Raw genomic sequence first — 18,060 nt, forward strand, 5'->3', positions numbered from 1 at the left:
GTTGCTCAACTCTGTCGACACAAAAGTAGTCATAGACCAGATAGTATAATGATTAGGTATGACTGTTCCAATAAAACTTTATTCATAAAGCAGTTTGTGAGACTGTTTTGAACATGATCTGGCTCTGGGCTATAGTTTACTCACCCTGATGTAAGGTGTAGTCAGAAGCTAAAAAAAAGAGCCCCATCCTATCTCCTCTCCAGTTTAAAATCTAATTTTGAGAAAAAAAAGCAAGCATACAAAAAAAATTAAAAATCTGATCACAGGACCATAAGGAACAAGAAAGAGGAGGACACCAGTCAGATTGTCTATTCAACTTGTCTTACTCAGTCATAAGTATCCTCTACAGAAGGCTGGGGTAGTTGCTGTTGAGGAGAGGCCTTCAGAGAAGATTGAAGAGCAAACTCAGCCTGTGCAAATGCAAGAAAATTTAAGCACCGAATTGGTTTTGGAAGCCGTGGGTCACTTTGGCTCAGTTTCAGACCTACTTTGTACTGGACACAGCAGTTGTCTCGTAATTACCCACCTACTGAAGTCTCCTCCCACTTCCTTTCCACGTTACTTTAAAAATCCAGCCAGGTGAAGTAATTTCACAGCTCCCAGGGATGCTGTAATCATCATTTCTTCTTCACTTGCTGCCTCTTCACATCTGTCTCTGGCCCACTATCTCACCAGTTTCTTTGCTTCCCTGAATCCTCTCTCCGATACAGTTTCCACGGAGTCAGCTGTTCTCCCCATCTGAACTGACCTTATCTTATTCGCCTTCCTAACACACATGCCCAGCTGGTAACTTGGGAGATTACAAAACAAAGTTTCTCTTAAATAGAAGTAGAGGTAGGCTATTAAGACCACAGGTACTGGGTTTTATGGTCAACATAAGACCCTAGTGGACGGAGATTTATTAAGGAGAACATCAACCAGGAAACCCCCAAGTATCACCTACTTTTTTCATCAAATGATAAGGCTATGTGTATGTCCCCCTCAAAATGGAAAAAAGTGTAACCTTTCCAGATATTCTGATTTCTTGAAATTCCTTAAACCAGTGGGTGAAGTTATTGGGATGCCAATAGTTTCATATTGCAATAAGGTCATTTTAATTTTCAAACAATGTTATGGTATGAGATATGCTTTAAAAATTGAAGGCAGGGCAAAGGGTAGATGTGGAACTACGCATGCTCACACGAAGTATACGCAAAAAGATTGAATGGACAATTGTTAAAACTGGCAATGTTTCCACTCGACAGTACCCACCACTAAAAATAGGATTGAATCACACCGACGGTACATAGGGTGGGCATTAGAAATTAAGTAATGTAATACTTCCACAGGACTTAGCATGGGTCCTGACGAAAGAGACAGAATACACATTAAATTCACTGAAATCGAATCCTCAAGCGTAGGATCCAACTTCAGAGTGGACTAAAGCTGCTTGTGAGGCCTGAATCTCATTAAATGATCCTTCTTCTTTGGCATAACCCTATGTTTTCCTCAGAAACCTGTGCTCAACAGGGCCAAATCCACACCATCTTCATTATGTGCCAAAGATCTGTGGTCTGGAGTGTTTGGGCTAATGATGTACCCCTTTGAGAATCGGACTGAAAAACTAACAGTTTCCTCATTCTGCTTAAATTTATACAAAAGGTGTACGTAATATGGGATGAGGGTTCACAGACATGGTGAAATTCTCTCCTGGAAACCTTCTAAAAAACCTTGCCTTGAATTTGACTTCTGTTTGAACACAGTGCCTTGGGCAATCTACATCCCCTATTAGGAGGCCCCTGGCCTTGGGAACACATCTGTTTACCTGTCGTCAGTTTCTGCGTAGGAGCAGAGGTAGAGACCTGAGGTGATGTTCGAACACTGGTGGCCTTAGGTGGAGCCAGAAACCAACAGGAAAGTGAGGACTAATCAAGCAGCAGGAGACCAGAGCTTTGTGCTGGGCCTGGACCTCAACACAACCAATGAGAGGCATTCTGATCCCAGGAAGAATTAGGCACTAATCTCCCCTGAACTGAGAGTTCCTGTCCTGGTCCCACAAAAATCTGACAGAGCAGGGCTTGAAAGGAAAAAAAACCAAAACCTAGCTGTATTAAAAGGAATATATTTTGGGAAGTTCAGAGTTGGAAAAGAATACCTGGGATTTACCCTGAAGCACTTGAAAAACTCAGCCACGCCTATCAGATATATACCTAAGTATCTCCTCATCAGCATGCCCCACACGGGAAATATGTCCAAGACTGAAGCTGTCCTAGTCTAGTCAGTAGGGAATGACTAAGACTTCGACAGTAGTTCCTAGGCAAAGCACGTTTACCAGATAAATAGCCTTCAGATCAGTCTGTCCCAAGGGGCCTACACCCTAAATGAGGATTAACTCACCAGCATGTGCTGGACCACACAGACAATTTATACATTTGGCTACAAGGTAAACAAGACCACAGGAAATAACTTCAATTTTTTCCAGGGTCCGAGGGAGTCTAGGATGCAAAACCACTTACAGAAGGTCTCCGAGCTACCCAGAGAGAATGCTGGAACTAAAATTAAGCCAGACCCAGGGTCCGGCACAAAAGCAGATCAGTGAAGGCCAGACTCAACAATGTGTATATTTTTCTCACCAGGCACCTGTTTTGTTTGTTTGTTTGTTTTTATAAGAAACATCCTTAAAACCCAACTCTATTAACTATAAAAGACACCCCTGGAGAGCAGACGATTGGTTTCAATGCTCTTCTTTTTAGAGAATCAGTTTACTTTGGAATTAAGCCTTAAAGAGGAAACAGATTTTTTTCCACAAATATTTGTGAGCATCTATTACGTGCATGCAGGACATCAGTCTAAAGTAGAGGTCAGCAAGTTTTCTGGAGAGGGGCAGACAGTAAATGTGTTAGGCTGAGGGGGCCCTATGGGCTCAGTGGCAGATGCTCAAGTCTGTCAGCGTGAAAGCAGCCATAGGCCGGATGGTATAATGAATGAGAATGGCTGTTCCAATAAAACTTTGTAAAACACTCGGTGGGCCTGTTTTGAATCTGATCTGGCCCTGGGCTGTATAGTTTGCTGACCCTCATCTAAGCTGGAGTCAGTGGCTTTTAAGAGGTATACAACCTAGTCCTTTCCCTCCAGTTTAAAATCTAATCTAGATGGAAAAGCAAGCATGCAAAAAATCTCATCAAAGGAGCATAAGGAACAAATAAAGTGGAGGAAACCAAGACAGATCTAGTGATGAACTTGCCTTTACCAAAGGGAAATATCTTCCCCAGGAAGAAGCAAGGAAGATACAAATATAGATGCAGGTGAGGAAAAGCTGTAACAGAAAGTTGAAGACTAAGCTGAGCCTGTGAAAAATGCAAGGAAACTTTAGCACAGACTTGCTTATTGGAGCCGGAGAGTCACTTTGTCTCAGTTATGCACCCACTTCCCACCAGATAGAGCAGTGGCCTTGTAAATACTTGCCTATTAAAGAATTGGTAGGCATGCCCTGACTGGCTGTGGCTCAGCTGGTTGAGCGCCGGTTCTATTCCCAGTCAGGGCAACTGATCAATGTTTCACTCTCGCATCAATGTTTTTCTCCCTCTCTTTTCCCATCCCTTTCCTTCTTTCTAAAAATAAATAAAAATATCTTTTAAAGTAAAAAAACATAGGGGGACACTGTAAAAGTCTCCTATTAATTCCTTTCCATGTTATATTCAGCCAGATCAAAATAATTTCACAACCCCCAAATTTTGCAGTCTTAATCTCGTCTCCACGTGCTGCCTCCTCACATCAGATTCGCTGGCTTCCCTGAATCACCTCCCAGATATAGTTTCCCCAGAGTCAGCTGTTGTCTCCATCGGAATTGACTTTTATCTTCCTTCTCTTAAGGGAAATAAGCCTAGTCCAAAAACGTGAATTTACAAAAGGAAGTTTATCTTAATTAAAGAGAGAGAGAGAGAGATACAGGTTATGAAGGCCACAGACCTTGTATTCTGCTGTCAATATAAAGTTTCGGTGGACAGATTTATTAAAGAGCACCAGAAAGCAGGAAATCCTCAAACACCTACTTCTTTCATCGAATAAGGCTTAGCATGTCCACATCAAGACTGAAGAACTGTAAACTTCCCAGTTTCTGGATTTCATGAAATCTTAAAGCAACTGGTGAACAGTTATTGGGATGCAAGTGTTTTCAATTGCAATAGGGTCATTTTTATGTTTATATAAGCAATGTTGTGATGATGTCAGACATGCTTCCAAGAAATTCAAGATAGGGCAAAGTGTATGGGTAGAACTATACAGGCTCACACAATGTATATGCAATAAAATTGAGTTGATAATTGTTTTCCCTAAATGTTTGATCCCTCAATTTTTAAAGAATAAACAGATAGTCCTAACAGATAGAATAAACATATTATTCTAATATGCTCTGAGTAAAGAAAATCAAATTTTAATTTATGATGACCTAAAATTCTAGTGCTAGCCCTAAAGGCAATGGAAGGACCTATCATCAAAGAGTTGATAATTGTTAGTGCTGGTGATGTTTCTACCTATCAGTACCCACAACTATAAAACAGGATTGAATCACACCTACATTGCATAGAATTGTCATAAGAATTAAGTGATATAATACTTGTAAAAAAAAACCCCTTACAATGCTTCCTGGCACAGAGAGGACTGACTAAGTGTTAACGTCACTGAAATCTTATCCTTCCTTGGAGGGTCCACCTTCATGGAGGACTACAGGATCTCCATTCAGAGCCTTGTGTGAGGTCAGGGTCTCGTTAAGCTGACCCTTCTCTTCGGCTTTCCCTATATTTTCCTCATAAACTTGTGCTCAACGGGGCCAAACTCATACCATCCTCATTAGGCATCAAAAATTTTGGTGGTTTATTGCCTAAAAATAAATAACTTTAAGAATTTGATCTTAAAACCAATGGACCCTTACCTCTGAAAATACCTGTAGGCACAAAACCTACATATAATAAGAGACTTTATATCCTGTGAAGACCATGATTGGAACCCAGGGAACAATTTATACTTTGGATCATTCTTCTGGCTTAACACATGCCCCGAGTGGTCTTCATCCTCTCCTTAGAAGGCCTCTGGCCTCAGAGACACATCAGTTTACCTGTGTTAAGTTTCAGTGTTGGTGCTGGAGTTGCAGGAGCAGAGGTGGGGACCCGAGGTGATGTTCCAACACTGGTGACTTTGGGTGCATCTAGAAACCAACAGGAAAGCAAGGGTTAATCAAGCAGCAGGAGACAAGAGCTTTGTGCTGGGCCTGGACTTCAACATAACCAATGAGAGACAGTCCCCAGGCAGATGGGGCACTGATCTCCCCTGAAGTCAGAGTTCCTGTCCTGGTTCTACTACAGTCTGACAGGGGAGGGCATGAGGACAAGCTCACAAAAGGAAAACAGCTGCATTGAAAAGTATACATTCTGGGAGGTGCAGAAGTGAAAAAGGTTACCCAGGATTAAGGCGGAAATACTTTCAAAACATTATCCGTACCTATCTGATTTATGTGTCTTCATATAAACATCTGGGAGGTACAGAAAATGTCTCGAACCTGGACGTGTCTTAGTTTTCTCAGTGGGGAATGACTAAGACTTACTTAAATAGTAGCTCCCAGACCCAAAATGTTTAACAAATAAGTAGCATTAAATTGAGTCAGTCCTGAGGGTACCCTCTCGAGGACCTGTTCTCTAAAAGAGGATTAACTCACGCCCACTAGCTAGATTACAGAAAGGATTTATACAACACAGATTTGGATGGAAGGGGAGTACATCACAGGTAATGACTTTGACTTTTTCCAGAGTCAGAGGAGGTGTAGGATTTGCAAGTCAATTGCAGAAAGTCTCAGAGCCATCCAGAGAGAGCTGAAACGAAAATTAACCCCAATCACAATGCCTGGCTCCGGAGCCTATCAGTGAAGGCCTGATTCAAGAATGTGTAACTTTTTCTCACTGTGTACCTTTTCTTTTTTTTTACAAGAAGCTTTCCTAAATCTAAACTCTACTAAGTATAAAAGACAAACCTTGTATAGGAGGCCACTGACTTGAAAACTTCTTTAGAGAGATCTAGTTTAATTTGGAATTAAGCCAATGGTTTCCTTGAAGAAGAAAAAACTCTTTCAGCAAATATTTGTGTCTATGACATACATGCAAGGCATTAATGTGAAGCTGAGGTCAACAAACTTGACGTAAAGGGACAGATAGTAAATGTTTAGGCTGGGCGGGCTCAGTGGCAGTCGCTCAACTCGGTCAGTGTGAAAGTTGCCATAGGAAGGTAGTGTAAATGGGTATGACTGTCCCAATAAAGCTTTATTTATAAAACAGGAGGTGGGCCTGCTTTGAATCAGATCTGGTCCTGCAGCTATTGTTAGCTGTGCCTGACCTAAGGTGTAGCCAGAGGCTTTCAGAGGCTTTTAGGAAGATACAATCCAATCTCCTTTCTCTAGTTTTAAATCTAACATGAAGGAAAAAGCAAGCACACAAAAAAGTCTATTTAAGAAACACAGGAAAAATAAAGAGGAGAAAAACTAACCAGATTGTTTAATGAACTTGTCTTCTTTAGGGCTTACACAAGGTATATGCAACAAGATTGAAGGGACAGTTATTAAAGCTGGTGTTGCATCTGCTTGACAGTATCTTATAAAATAGATTTGAATCACACCTACAATGCATAGGGTTGTGATAAGAATTAAGTGATAATGTCTCCTGACATAAGAGACAGAGTAAATATTAACCTTGCTACAGTCTTATTCTGTGGAAAGGAGTCAAGTAAAGGATCTTTATTCAGAACTCCTTGGGAGAACAGAATCCCATTAACATGACCATTTTTCCCTGGCATTTCCTGTATTTGCTTCTTAAACCTGTGCTCTTTGTGGAAATACCATCCTCATTAGATATCAAAGATCAGTATCCTGGGGGTGTTTGGCTAATAATGAATCTCACTATAAAAACAAAGGGGTCTGCTCATTCTGAAAGTACTTGAAGTTACAAAAGCTGCATGTAGTATTGGACCAGGGCTCGCAAACCCTGTGATACCTTCATTTGGAGCCCCCTAAGAACCCTTAACCTGGATTGTACATCTGACCTAACACAATGCCATGGATGGTCTACATCCTCTCACTAGAAAGCCTCTGGCCTCAGAAACACATCAGTTTACCTGTCGTAAGGTTCACTGTGGGCGTTGCAGTTGTAGGAGCAGAGGTGGAGACCCGAGGTGATGTCGGAGCCCCGGTGGTCTTAGGCGGAGCTAGAAACAAATGTGAAAGTGAGGATTAATCAAGCAGCAGGAAACTAAGAGCCTTGTGTTGGGCCTCTACACACACAACGAACAGAGACTGTGTGTCCCCAGGCAGACATGGGCACTAACCTCCCCTGGACTCAGAGTTCCTATCCTTGGTCAATGAAATCCTTGCAGAGGAGGCCTTGAAGAAAAGTCAAACGTGCAAACAAAAACACAGCTGGATTGAAAAGCATATATTTTGGGAAGTTCAGAGGTAGAAAAGGATACCTGGGATGAACACTGAAGCACTCTGAGAAGACTAGCCTTGCCTGTCAGATTTATGCATCTTCGTAAAGATCAGTGAGAGGGGGAAATGTCTAGAACCTGGACCTTCATGGTCCTTTCAGTGGTGAACAACTCACTTAAAAAGTAGTTTCTAGGCCCAGGAAGTTAAAAATAAATAAATAAATAGCATTAAACTTAGTCAGTCTTGAGCATACCCTCCCAAAGGACCTGCACCCTAAATGAGGATTAGCTCACACTCACTAGCCTATGTCAGATCACACAGATGATTTATACATTTGGCTAGAAGGTGGACTAGACCATAGGGTCAGAGGGGTGTGGGATTCAAAACCACTTAAGAAAGGTCTCAGAGCTACCCAGACAGAGAGCTGAAACTAGAAGTAAGCCTAAACACAGTGCCTGGCACAAATGTGGATCAAGGAAGGCCTGGCCAGCTAGGTCAGTTGGTTAGAGTGTTGTCCTGATGCACCAAGGTTACAGGGTCAAACCCCAGTTAGGGCACATGTAAGAAGCAATCAATGAATGCATAAATAAGTGAAACAACAAAGTAATCTCTCTCAATCTTTCTCTCTCTCTCTCTCAATAAATTTAAAGAAAGAATATGTACATTTTTCTCAATAGGCATTTTTTTTTTTTTTTACAAGAAGATTCTTTAAAACTCAGCTCTACTAACTATAAAAGACACCCCTGGAGAGCAGATGATTGGTTTCAATGCTCTTCTTTTTAGAGAATCAGTTTACTTTGGAATTAAGCCTTAAAGAGGAAACAAATTTTTTTGCACAAATATTTGCGAGCATCTATTACGTGCAAGACATCAGTCTAAAGCAGAGGTCAGCAAACTTTCTGGAGAGGGGCAGACAGTAAATGTGTTAGGCTGCGGGGGCCCGATGGGCTCAGTGGCAGATGCTCAAGTCTGTCAGCGTGAAAGCAGCCATAGGCCTGATGGTATAATGAATGAGAATGGCTGTTCCAATAAAACTTTGTAAAACACTCGGTGGGCCTGTTTTGAATCTGATCTGGCCCTGGGCTGTATAGTTTGCTGACCCTCATCTAAGCTGGAGTCAGTGGCTTTTAAGAAGTATACAACCTAGTCCTTTCCCTCCAGTTTAAAATCTAATCTAGAGGGAAAAACACGCAAAAAAATCTCATCAAAGGAGCATAAGGAACAAATGAAGTGGAGGAAACCGAGACAGATCAGTAATGAACTTGCCTTTACCAAAGGGAAATATCTTCCCCAGAAAGAAGCAAGGAAGATACAAATATAGATGCAGGTGAGGAAAAGCTGTAACAGAAAGTTGAAGACTAAGCTGAGCCTGTGAAAAATGCAAGGAAACTTCAGCAAAGACTTGGTTATTGAAGCCGGAGAGTCACTTAGTCTCAATTATGCACCCACTTCCCACCAGATAGAGTAGTGGCCTTCTAAATACCTGCCTATCAAGGAATTGGTAAGCACTGTAAAAGCCTCCTACTAGTTCCTTTCCATGACATTTTCAAAAATTTAACCAGGTCAAAATAATTTCACAACTCCCAAAGTTTTGTAGTTATGATCTCTTCTTCACGAGCTGCCTCCTCACATCTGTCTCTAGAGCTCTCTCTCATCAGCTCTTTGGCTTCCCTGAATTGCCTTCCAGCTACACTTTCCCCAGAGTCAGCTGTTTTTCCATGGAAACTGACCTTATCTTACTTGCCATTTTAAGAGAAATAACCTAGTCCAAACATCACGAGTATGCAAATAAAGTTTTCCCAATTTAATAAAAGAGAAATAGAGATACAGCTTATTAAGGGGACAAATATTGTGTTCTGTTGTCAATACAAGACTTTACTAGAAGGAGATTAAGAAAACAAAAGGCCTTAAGAAGGCTTTTAAGATGCCCACCTCAAGAGAAAAGCAAAGTAAACTTGCAGATTGTTGCATTTCAGGAAAATCTTAAAAGCAAGTGGTGAACAGTTATTGGGATGCAAATGTTTTCATATTGCAATAAACTCATTTTAATTTTTAAACAAGCGATGTTGTGATATGATATGAATTATGCTTCCTGAAATCCAAGGTAGGGGCAGAGGGTGGGGCTGAACTACATACATGCAGACAACATATGTGCAGCACAGTTGAGTTGATACATATGAAAACTAGGTGACAGATCTCCTTGATAGCATTATGTAAAATATTGCTTATTTACATATTTGAAATTTTCCATAATAATTTTAGAATATTAAGAAGACATTCCATTATTTTTCTAAGACACAAATTCAGAGAAAAATAGATGTTTTAAAACTGAATAAATTCGGCCTGATAAACACGTTCAGTATATTTCACAGTGGAGCAGTGAATGCTCTTTCATGAAGTACCTAACACTTTGGAAGCACCACTTTAAGAGACAGCTTACTGACTGGGAAGATCTTCTAGCCTATGTTCTTGAATCAAGGTTGTCTTTAACACTTCATCCTACACAATTAAGTACTTCTGTTTCCCAGGAGTTACTAAAACACGGGATTGTAGGAACCTCCTCTTTCTTTATTAAAGGGAGAGAAAATGACTCCCACACAGTAACCACCTCAGTGCACCCACGTGAAGCGATCAAAGGCAGACAAGCTCACCTGGCTTTACATCCAATAATATGTTGACTTTCAAATCATTAAACCACCCCGAGTGCTCAACCCGGCAACAGTACACGCCACTGTCAGACTGGGCCGCATTCTCGATGGTCAAAGACACGTTTCCTTGCGCAATCACTCCAAGCAGGTTATAACGCCTGCTCTTCTGAAAGGTGACGCGGTAGCCGTCCGTCCAGATGAGCTGCTGTGGGCACTGAGAATGGGGGCATGCCCCTCGGCCCCAGCACATGGACGTGGTTTCAACAGCGGTGGAGTAGGTGCAGGGCAGCGTGACAGCCTCACCCACCACCCCATTCACACGTGCCTGAGAAGCCACAGCGTCTGCAAATAAAGAGAACACAGGGCACGAGGCCTCGCTTTTTTAGCTTTACACTTATCCCCACGCTTCTCTCTTTACGTGGTTTATTTCATTTGTAATCCTGTGACTTTACATCTTCAGTCTACAAATTTTATTGTAAGCACTGTTCTGTTTACATCTTTATCACCATTTTGTTTTTTGCTGTTTGTCAATAACACATAATTTAAACTTTTTTCTATATTTAGGATTCTTTCTTAATAGGATAAATTTCCAAAAGAGAAATCATCAGAATAAAGAGCAGAAATATTTTCCATCTTTTTTTCAAGTTTCTTTCCAAAATGTTCAAGTGACACTGTAGCAACACAAGGGCGTGAGTTTCATTCTGGGTTTGACAGGATCTGCTTATGAAACAGGAAACACAAGCATGTCGCTGTTCCCGTCCCCAAGAGCCAATCACACACTGTGTCTCAGTTGAATATGTTTGAAAATTCAATTGCCATTGAGGTTTTAATTTTTATTGCAATTTTTTAAATGTCTATTGCAGATGAAGTCACCTCACTACCCCTCTCTCATAAAAATAAGCAGGGCTAATGTTTTGTGTAAAGCATTGTTGGCCCTGATCCTTTAGTAGTTCATAAGTGTGATGATTGGGTGTTCTCACTTTTGTGTGACATGTGCCTCCCACAAACCTTGTTACGACATTGGCACATTACCCGTCTGACTTAAAAAAAATTTAAAAATAAAAAATAATTGTTGGCACCCTGGCTGGTGTGGCTCAGTGGATTGACTGCCGTCCTGTGAACCAAAGGGTCACTGGTTCAATTCCCAGTCAGGGCACATGCCTGGGCTGTGGGCCAGGTTCCCAGCTGGGGGTGCATGAGAGGCAACCACCCATTGATGTTTCTCTCCCTCTCTTCCTCCCTGCCTTCCCCTCTCTCCAAAAATAAATAAATAAAAAATTTTTAAAAATAAAGTATTGTTGGCTTAAGGGCAGAAGTCTATTAAACTCTTTAGAAATCAATTTTTGAAAAATGGGTTTCTAATACTTCCAGGAGGAGCAAAGGCTTATCATGTGCTTTAGGATTGTTCTAAAAAACCCAAGTAGGTCCCTGTTCCCGTGAGTGCATGAAAGCCAGCAGCACTAGAGCACGGCCCACCTCCCCTGGTGAAGCCAGAGAATTGGAAAATATTCAATCAAGTGCTGACTTATGCCACTTAAGAACAAAAACTCTCTCCTGTGCTGGTGGCACTAAAACCCCATATCGTCTTCCTAAGAATCAAACTGCACAAAGTGGGCAATGAAAGACTGGTCGCTTCCCCATCCTATCCCCATTTCTTCTTTCCATCCCCTCCCACCCCATGACAACACTGATACCATTCCTTACACACACATGCATGACCAACTATCTACCTACCGCCTTTTTGTTAAAACACAAATGGCAGCATATGACACAGTTATACCTAGCTACAGGTTTTGTAACTCAGAGCATGTAAGCAATTTCTATGTAGGAAGATTGCAGCTTGGGTCTTTGCTCACCTGTTGATCCATTACCTTCCAACAGAGCCCAAGAACATCCATCTTCCTCCACCACGCCCACACCCTCAGGCTTCCAAACCCCAGCCCCCCGTTCACTTACCTATCCAAAGTAGCACGAGGCTTGTGAAGGCTACCCAAGAATGCATGACGGTATCAGCCTAAAGGAGAGAGAAAACGGACTGGTTGGTGTGCCCCCCACCAGATGGTATGGGAACAAGTCTCAATTCTCAGACCGCAGCTTTTCCTTTCACCCCGACTGGGTGAATCGCACGAGCCTACCCTGCTGGGGATTGGAGGCCGTGTACAATGGCTTTAGGTCCCAGTTAGCTCAGGGTGGCTGAGGGCTCTGCACCTTCGACAGACAGCAAAGCTGTCCTCAGAAGCAGACCCTTATTTCCCAGCTCCTTTATTCTTGTATGCAGTGCAAAAAAGTAACCCCGTTTTATTATTTTCCATATGTCCATCCATTTTCCCATCATCATTTACTGAAGAGGCTGCCTTTAATCTTTTCTATAGTTTGTCCATTTTTCATAGATTAATTAACCATATAGGTATGAGATTATTTCTGGGTTCTCTATTCTGTTCCATTGATCTGTGTCTGTTTTTATGCCAGTACCATGCTGTTTGATTACTCTAGCCTGTTAGTACAGTTTGACATCAGATAGCATAGTACCTCCAACTCAAGGTTGCTTTGGCTAGTCAGGCTCTTTTGCAGCTCTATATACATTTTTAGGATTATTTGTTTTCTATGAAAAATGCCATTGGTGTTTTGATAGGGATTGTATTGAATCTGTAGATTGCTTTGGGTATTGTGGACATTTTAACAATGTTCATTTTTCCTACCCATGAGCATGGTATAGCCTTCCATTTATTTGTATCATCCTCAGTTTCTTTTCTCAATGTCTTATAGCTATGTGGCTTATTTTCTCCCATATTATTATTTTTTTTATTTTGGAAGGTATGCACTTTTGTGCTAGTGGCAATATTTATACTAACACCTTTTGACACCCACCTTATCCTATGGGGTATTCATTATTTTAGCTGCACATCAGGTGTGTCAGTTTTAGAGCTGCTTAGGTGGGATTCTGGTGGTGGCTGAGGCCATTTGCTACTTGTGCCAGACCTGGGGCCACTTGGTTGAAGCTATCTTGGAGTAAGCCCAGGCCAGTCACTACTTGTGCCAGGCTGAGGGCACTTGCAAAAGGCTACAGTATGAGCTGAGGCTGGCGACATTTGTGCTAAGGCAGGAGCTACAATGGGATCTGAGGCTAGCCACGGATTTGTAGGGAGCTTAAGGGTTTGTAGGAGACTCTAGAGGATGGTGGGGATGGTGGGGGTGCCGTTTGCCTTTGCTCCTCTGGAGCTTGAGGGCATTTGGGAGGGGCAGTAGAGTGTACCCAGCCCAACTGCTGCTCTCATATAGCTAGAGGGCCATTTGGGAGAGATTGTAAGGAAAACCAGAAGCAACCCAGTAATCCTATAGTGCTAGAGGGATTTAGAAGAGACAACAAAGACCCCCAGGCTCCAGTGAAGGGTGTGGAGCTGCTAGAACTGGCCCAGCAGGCTGAGTGGGTTGGGAGTAGGGGGCAGGGTCTCATGGAAAAGCCAGAGCAGGGCAGACAGTGTTAGCCAGGTTGATGGAAAGAGAAATTTCATGCCTGCTCCCTCAGGACAAGCTAGATAGGAGGAGAGCACAACAAAGGAAGAATAACACCCGCCAAAGCTTCTGTCCCCTAAAACAGCTCCTACCAACCCCTGTCCCTCCAGCCTTTGCCCTCAAGTTAGTCAATTTAGTTCCTCCCCTATGTCCCAGGCAATTTTGGAAGTGCTGCCTCTGCGCTGGAGCAGAGGGTGAGTGACATTCTGCCCAGCCCTCTAAGTACAGAGCCTTGGTCTCCCGCAACCCATCTTCTATCTCAGACATAATCCTCGCTGGTGTTCAAAGCTGATTGTTACAGGGACTCATCTTCCTGGCATAGGTGCCCCATGCTAGGGAGCCTAGTGTGGCGCTCAGAGCTCTGGCTCATCAGGGGGGACCTCTGCAGCCCAGCTGTCCCTCCAACTCATTACTCCCCACACCGGCGTGTGGGAATTGCCGCGACCACGTATCCACCCCTCCTACCTGTCTCTCTGGGGCTTCTTCTTTATAACCATAGAGGACCTCCTGTTCAGCTAGTCTTCAGGTGGTTACCAGCGATGGCTGTGCTACAATTTAGATTTAATTCTTACGTGCTTCTGGGAAGAAGTGAGTTCAGGATGTACCAGCTCAGCCGCATAGACTCCGCCCCCCTCCAAATTTTCCCTAATTCCTATTGGCTCAGTCATCATCGTCTTAATATGCCCTATAATACTCAGAAAATTCAAGCAACAAATTTCTGATTTTCTCCTTGGCATAAATTTCTACAGGGTTCTACTTACCAGTAAGTCAGGAGGCTTCCAGCTCCTCTGGTGGTTGTCACTGACCTTCCCCCAAAGGTTTTATGGGTAAAGACAACTACCTTCCAGAATTCCATTCTTTATCTCTTTGCCACGCCTTCACATAAGAACATTGGGAAGTATCTTTGAAAGATAGCCTTCTTGCTGAATTTATCCTCTTACTCACTTAAACAGATTACAAGGAATATTCTGTCCTCTGCTAGGCTGTCTTTAAAAGATTTGGCACAGAGCTTGACTGTAGGTCAGACTCTAGGCCTTAAAAGTCATGCAGATTTTGAGATTGTTTATACACAAAGGGAATTTAAACTACTTGAGGCAACTGTTCAACTTATAGGACTAAACTGAGGACCAAAAGAAGGACTAGGGGATGGGGCCCATAAAAGACATACTATGGGGCAGACACAGATGTGAAAGCCTGGTGTGCCCACTCCTACTGCCTGTTCTTGTCACTCAACGAACATTATTCCACCAAATATTCATTGAGCAACCCATGCTAAGCAAGGGAACATCCTATTCCCCTCCCCCAAATAAAAGAAAACCTATAGACTCTACCCTAAAAAAATTTAGGGAAACAAGTTGCTACCTTTAATAAAAATGAACTAGACCCCAGTATAATTGATACACATCTTTCAGGTGTTAATAGCATGTCCACTGACACTCAGGGCATTGAACTTGTGTATGACAGAGATGTCAGAAAGCTGAGTGTCAGCTGAGCTCCTGCCCACACAGCTAGAGGGAACTTTAACAGGGGAATATTATAATGGGGAATTATAACCCACTCCACCATTCTTTTCACATTCTTTCTGTAAGTGCTGACTCTGACTAATATGTAGCTTGTAGATAAAAAGCATGTTTGTATAAGGATCCTAGGAATCAACTTCAAAAAATACAAACTCCAACCTTCAGCCATCCCAGCTCCAGGAGATTTGAGACCTTCATCCTTGGAGCCAGGATGATGTGAAGCCAAGATGACTTAAAACCAGGATAAGGAACACCAGACCGTCACTTGCCTTAATCGGAATGGAGTGTGCTTGTCTGCAGGTAAAGAACTATTCAATCCCCTTCCTTGATCTCCTTGTTCTGTTCCCCTCTCCTTATAAAAAGCCCTGCCTCCACTGAGGTGTGGAGATGGGCTTTGAGATGTGAGTCCCCCATCTTATAGGTGGCCAGCATCTGCCAATAAACCACTTTCCTTTACATCAGCACCCGCTCTCGAGAATTGGCTTTCGCAGCGGCAGGCGGTCAGACCTGCGTTCAGTTGCAGTACTACTTGTGCACAGCAGCCCGTTTCCCTGAGCAATTATGCTCTCGTGGTGACTTAACCCCACCCCAAAACGAAAATAATGGTGTCATCCACTTGGAAACATGGACAAAAATCACAGATTTGCTTTAGGATCCACACTTTCACCTGTAACCGGTGTGCCTTGTAGCATTATCACGTGATTGTAAGACATGTCCTTCACATGAGCTTTAGAGAAGATGGTGGGGTCAAAGAGATTTAATAGCATTGGGCATTTCCAAGATTTGTTATTTATTACTAGATAAAATATTATAAAATATATTCTAAAGGTGGCCCAACCACAAAACAACTACATTAAAATAATATTCATAGTTAAACAAATAGTCCACCATCACCACCACACATGAATATCTTAAATAACCATTAAAAAAGAAATCTTGCCCTGGCTGGTGTAGCTCAGTGGATTGAGTGCCAGCCTGAGAACCAAAAGGTCACTGGTTCGATTCCCAGTCATGGCACATGCCTGGGTAGTGGGCCAGGTCCTCAGTTGGGGGCATGTGAGAGGCAACTTCTCCATGTATCTCTTGCACGTTGATGTTTCTCTCCCTCTTTTTCTCCCTCCCTTCACCTCTCTCTAAAAGTAAATAAATAAAGTTTTTTTAAAAATCTCACTGTTTTCTGTGGGAAAAGAGATTCACAATAAGCAAAAGGAATTTGAACAAGAATTCAGAAAAAAAAATCACTACTATGAGGAAATGAGTCACTTGGAATGTCCTTTATAATTGTTGTCAATTAACTGATAATAAGACACAGAGGAGCTTGAAGGCTGAAAGCAACATTTCTGACTCATACCGCTCTTTGCACAGGTTTCTAGTTAAAATCGGTCAAAATCTGAGCCCTCCTAAAGATTGAGAACCTTTACCCAAATGGTCCCCCAGCTGCCCCACTCCTTTCCCCCTCTTTCCAACTGAGTCCCAGAAAATGTTGACGGCACTTTTAAAAATTACAGCTCTGGGGCATCTCTACTTATCTCCAGAAGGATCCACACTTTCTCACTAGAAAGCTGGAGACAAACTAATGTGATTTAGTTTCATTTTTTTTAATAATGTAAATGTATGAACTTTAAATTTAAGTAAGAATAAGCTTAAGGGATACCCCAAAATTAATTGCAGGGACACCTTGGAGATTTTGTGGGTTCAATCCCAGATCACCCACAATAAATCCAGTGGGAAGCTTTTTGCTGATGAAGGACCCTGCCCTCCATTTGTAAAAATAACTCCACCCCGGTGCAGCACAATAAAGGGAAGTACGAAGGAGGAACTACTTGGAATTTCTGCCTCAGGAATTTCAAGCCTAGAAAAAGTAACAGACAGATAAAACATAGTAAGCCCTCACTTTTTCATTCTAAAAAGAAACTCTGAGTCTCTTAGGCAGAGCTCTATGAACAAACCACATATCCAATACTACTACACTCTTGTCATCTCCAGGGCACTTGAGGTAGCTCTTGGTTCCCCTTTCTGCCACTTTCCCCATTCCAAATAACTGATGGAATGCGGACCCTACTCTGAAAACCAGGGTTACAGCCCTAGCTTGCTGCCACACTCTACTGCCAGCCTTGACCTCTAATTTGCTCAACCTGTCCCAGTCTTATCGTCTTCTTTTCTCTTTTCTTTTCTTTTTTTCTCTTCTTTTCTCTTCCTTGCCTTCTATTTTTTTTAATTAGTGTAAGAGAGTTTATTGGTGAAGCAGTGAGAGGGAGTGCCTACTCCTCGGAGAGAACAGCCTACCTTGCTTACTAGGAAGAGGAGGGCAAACAAGACAAATTGCTGTAATGCTTCAGTCTTATCCTTTGATCACAAAAGAAAATAGAGATCATTAGACAGGTACAGAAAAGCATGTGAAAAAAAGTGAAAGTCTACCTATTGACCATTTGCCCCTGTGGGGTAAACATATTAATTTGTTTAATGTCTTCCAGATTTTTTTTACAAGTTTCCCAGCCCTAGAGGATAGAACTGGCAGACTGGCAAAAGGAGCCAGAGCCCCTTCCCTCTGCCTCCATATATTATAGAGACCAGGTCCGCACACCTTACTTCTGCCAAGAACAGAAGGGTCCTCAGGCTTTTTTAAGGTAAAGAAAAAAAATTGCATTAACTACATATATCTATTCTGAAAGTTTTTATTTCTTTGGAAGTAGAAATACAGCATTCTCCTCTGACAAGTAACATAAGCTTTGTCAGAGGAAGGGTTTTATCTGCTGTTCCTGGGGACTAAACCAGTACCCGACAGATTAGACGCCAGCGAACGTTCACAGACAGAATGGATGGAACCGGGACTCCTGCCGGTCGAACTAGGAGCTCTGGGGGGTTCAGGGATGTGTCTGTTTGCTCTGCCTCTCTGGTCTCAGCATCACAGTACCTGGCACATAGTAAGTATTCA

The 18,060-nt window shown here is 42.3% G+C and overlaps 1 protein-coding gene, 1 non-coding gene and 2 pseudogenes across 2 annotated transcripts in view; 1 reads left to right on the forward strand and 3 right to left on the reverse strand.

Moving 5' to 3' along the window:
* Window positions 1-12,094, reverse strand: part of LOC112319477 (hepatitis A virus cellular receptor 1 homolog) — a 29,370-nt gene extending 17,276 nt beyond the window's left edge. The window contains exons 1-3 of the mRNA XM_053927420.1: window positions 12,049-12,094; window positions 10,096-10,434; window positions 7,151-7,224 (exon numbers count right to left, since the gene is read on the reverse strand). Of these exons, the coding sequence (XP_053783395.1) occupies window positions 7,151-7,224; window positions 10,096-10,434; window positions 12,049-12,094 (459 nt within the window). The remainder of the gene's footprint in view (window positions 1-7,150; window positions 7,225-10,095; window positions 10,435-12,048) is intronic.
* On the reverse strand, window positions 4,313-4,474 carry LOC112319774 (small nucleolar RNA SNORA79; annotated as a pseudogene).
* LOC112319775 (small nucleolar RNA U13) lies at window positions 11,031-11,134 on the forward strand. The gene has a single exon (XR_002976375.1). It is a non-coding gene; the product is annotated as a small nucleolar RNA U13 (small nucleolar RNA).
* Window positions 12,095-17,610: 5,516 nt separating the features above from the next.
* On the reverse strand, window positions 17,611-17,733 carry LOC128781300 (small nucleolar RNA SNORA57; annotated as a pseudogene).
* Between the last annotated feature and the right edge of the window lie 327 nt (window positions 17,734-18,060).

This window comes from Desmodus rotundus, chromosome 6 (genome assembly GCF_022682495.2).
Source record: "Desmodus rotundus isolate HL8 chromosome 6, HLdesRot8A.1, whole genome shotgun sequence".
In the NCBI taxonomy this organism is placed as follows: Eukaryota; Metazoa; Chordata; class Mammalia; order Chiroptera; family Phyllostomidae; genus Desmodus; species Desmodus rotundus.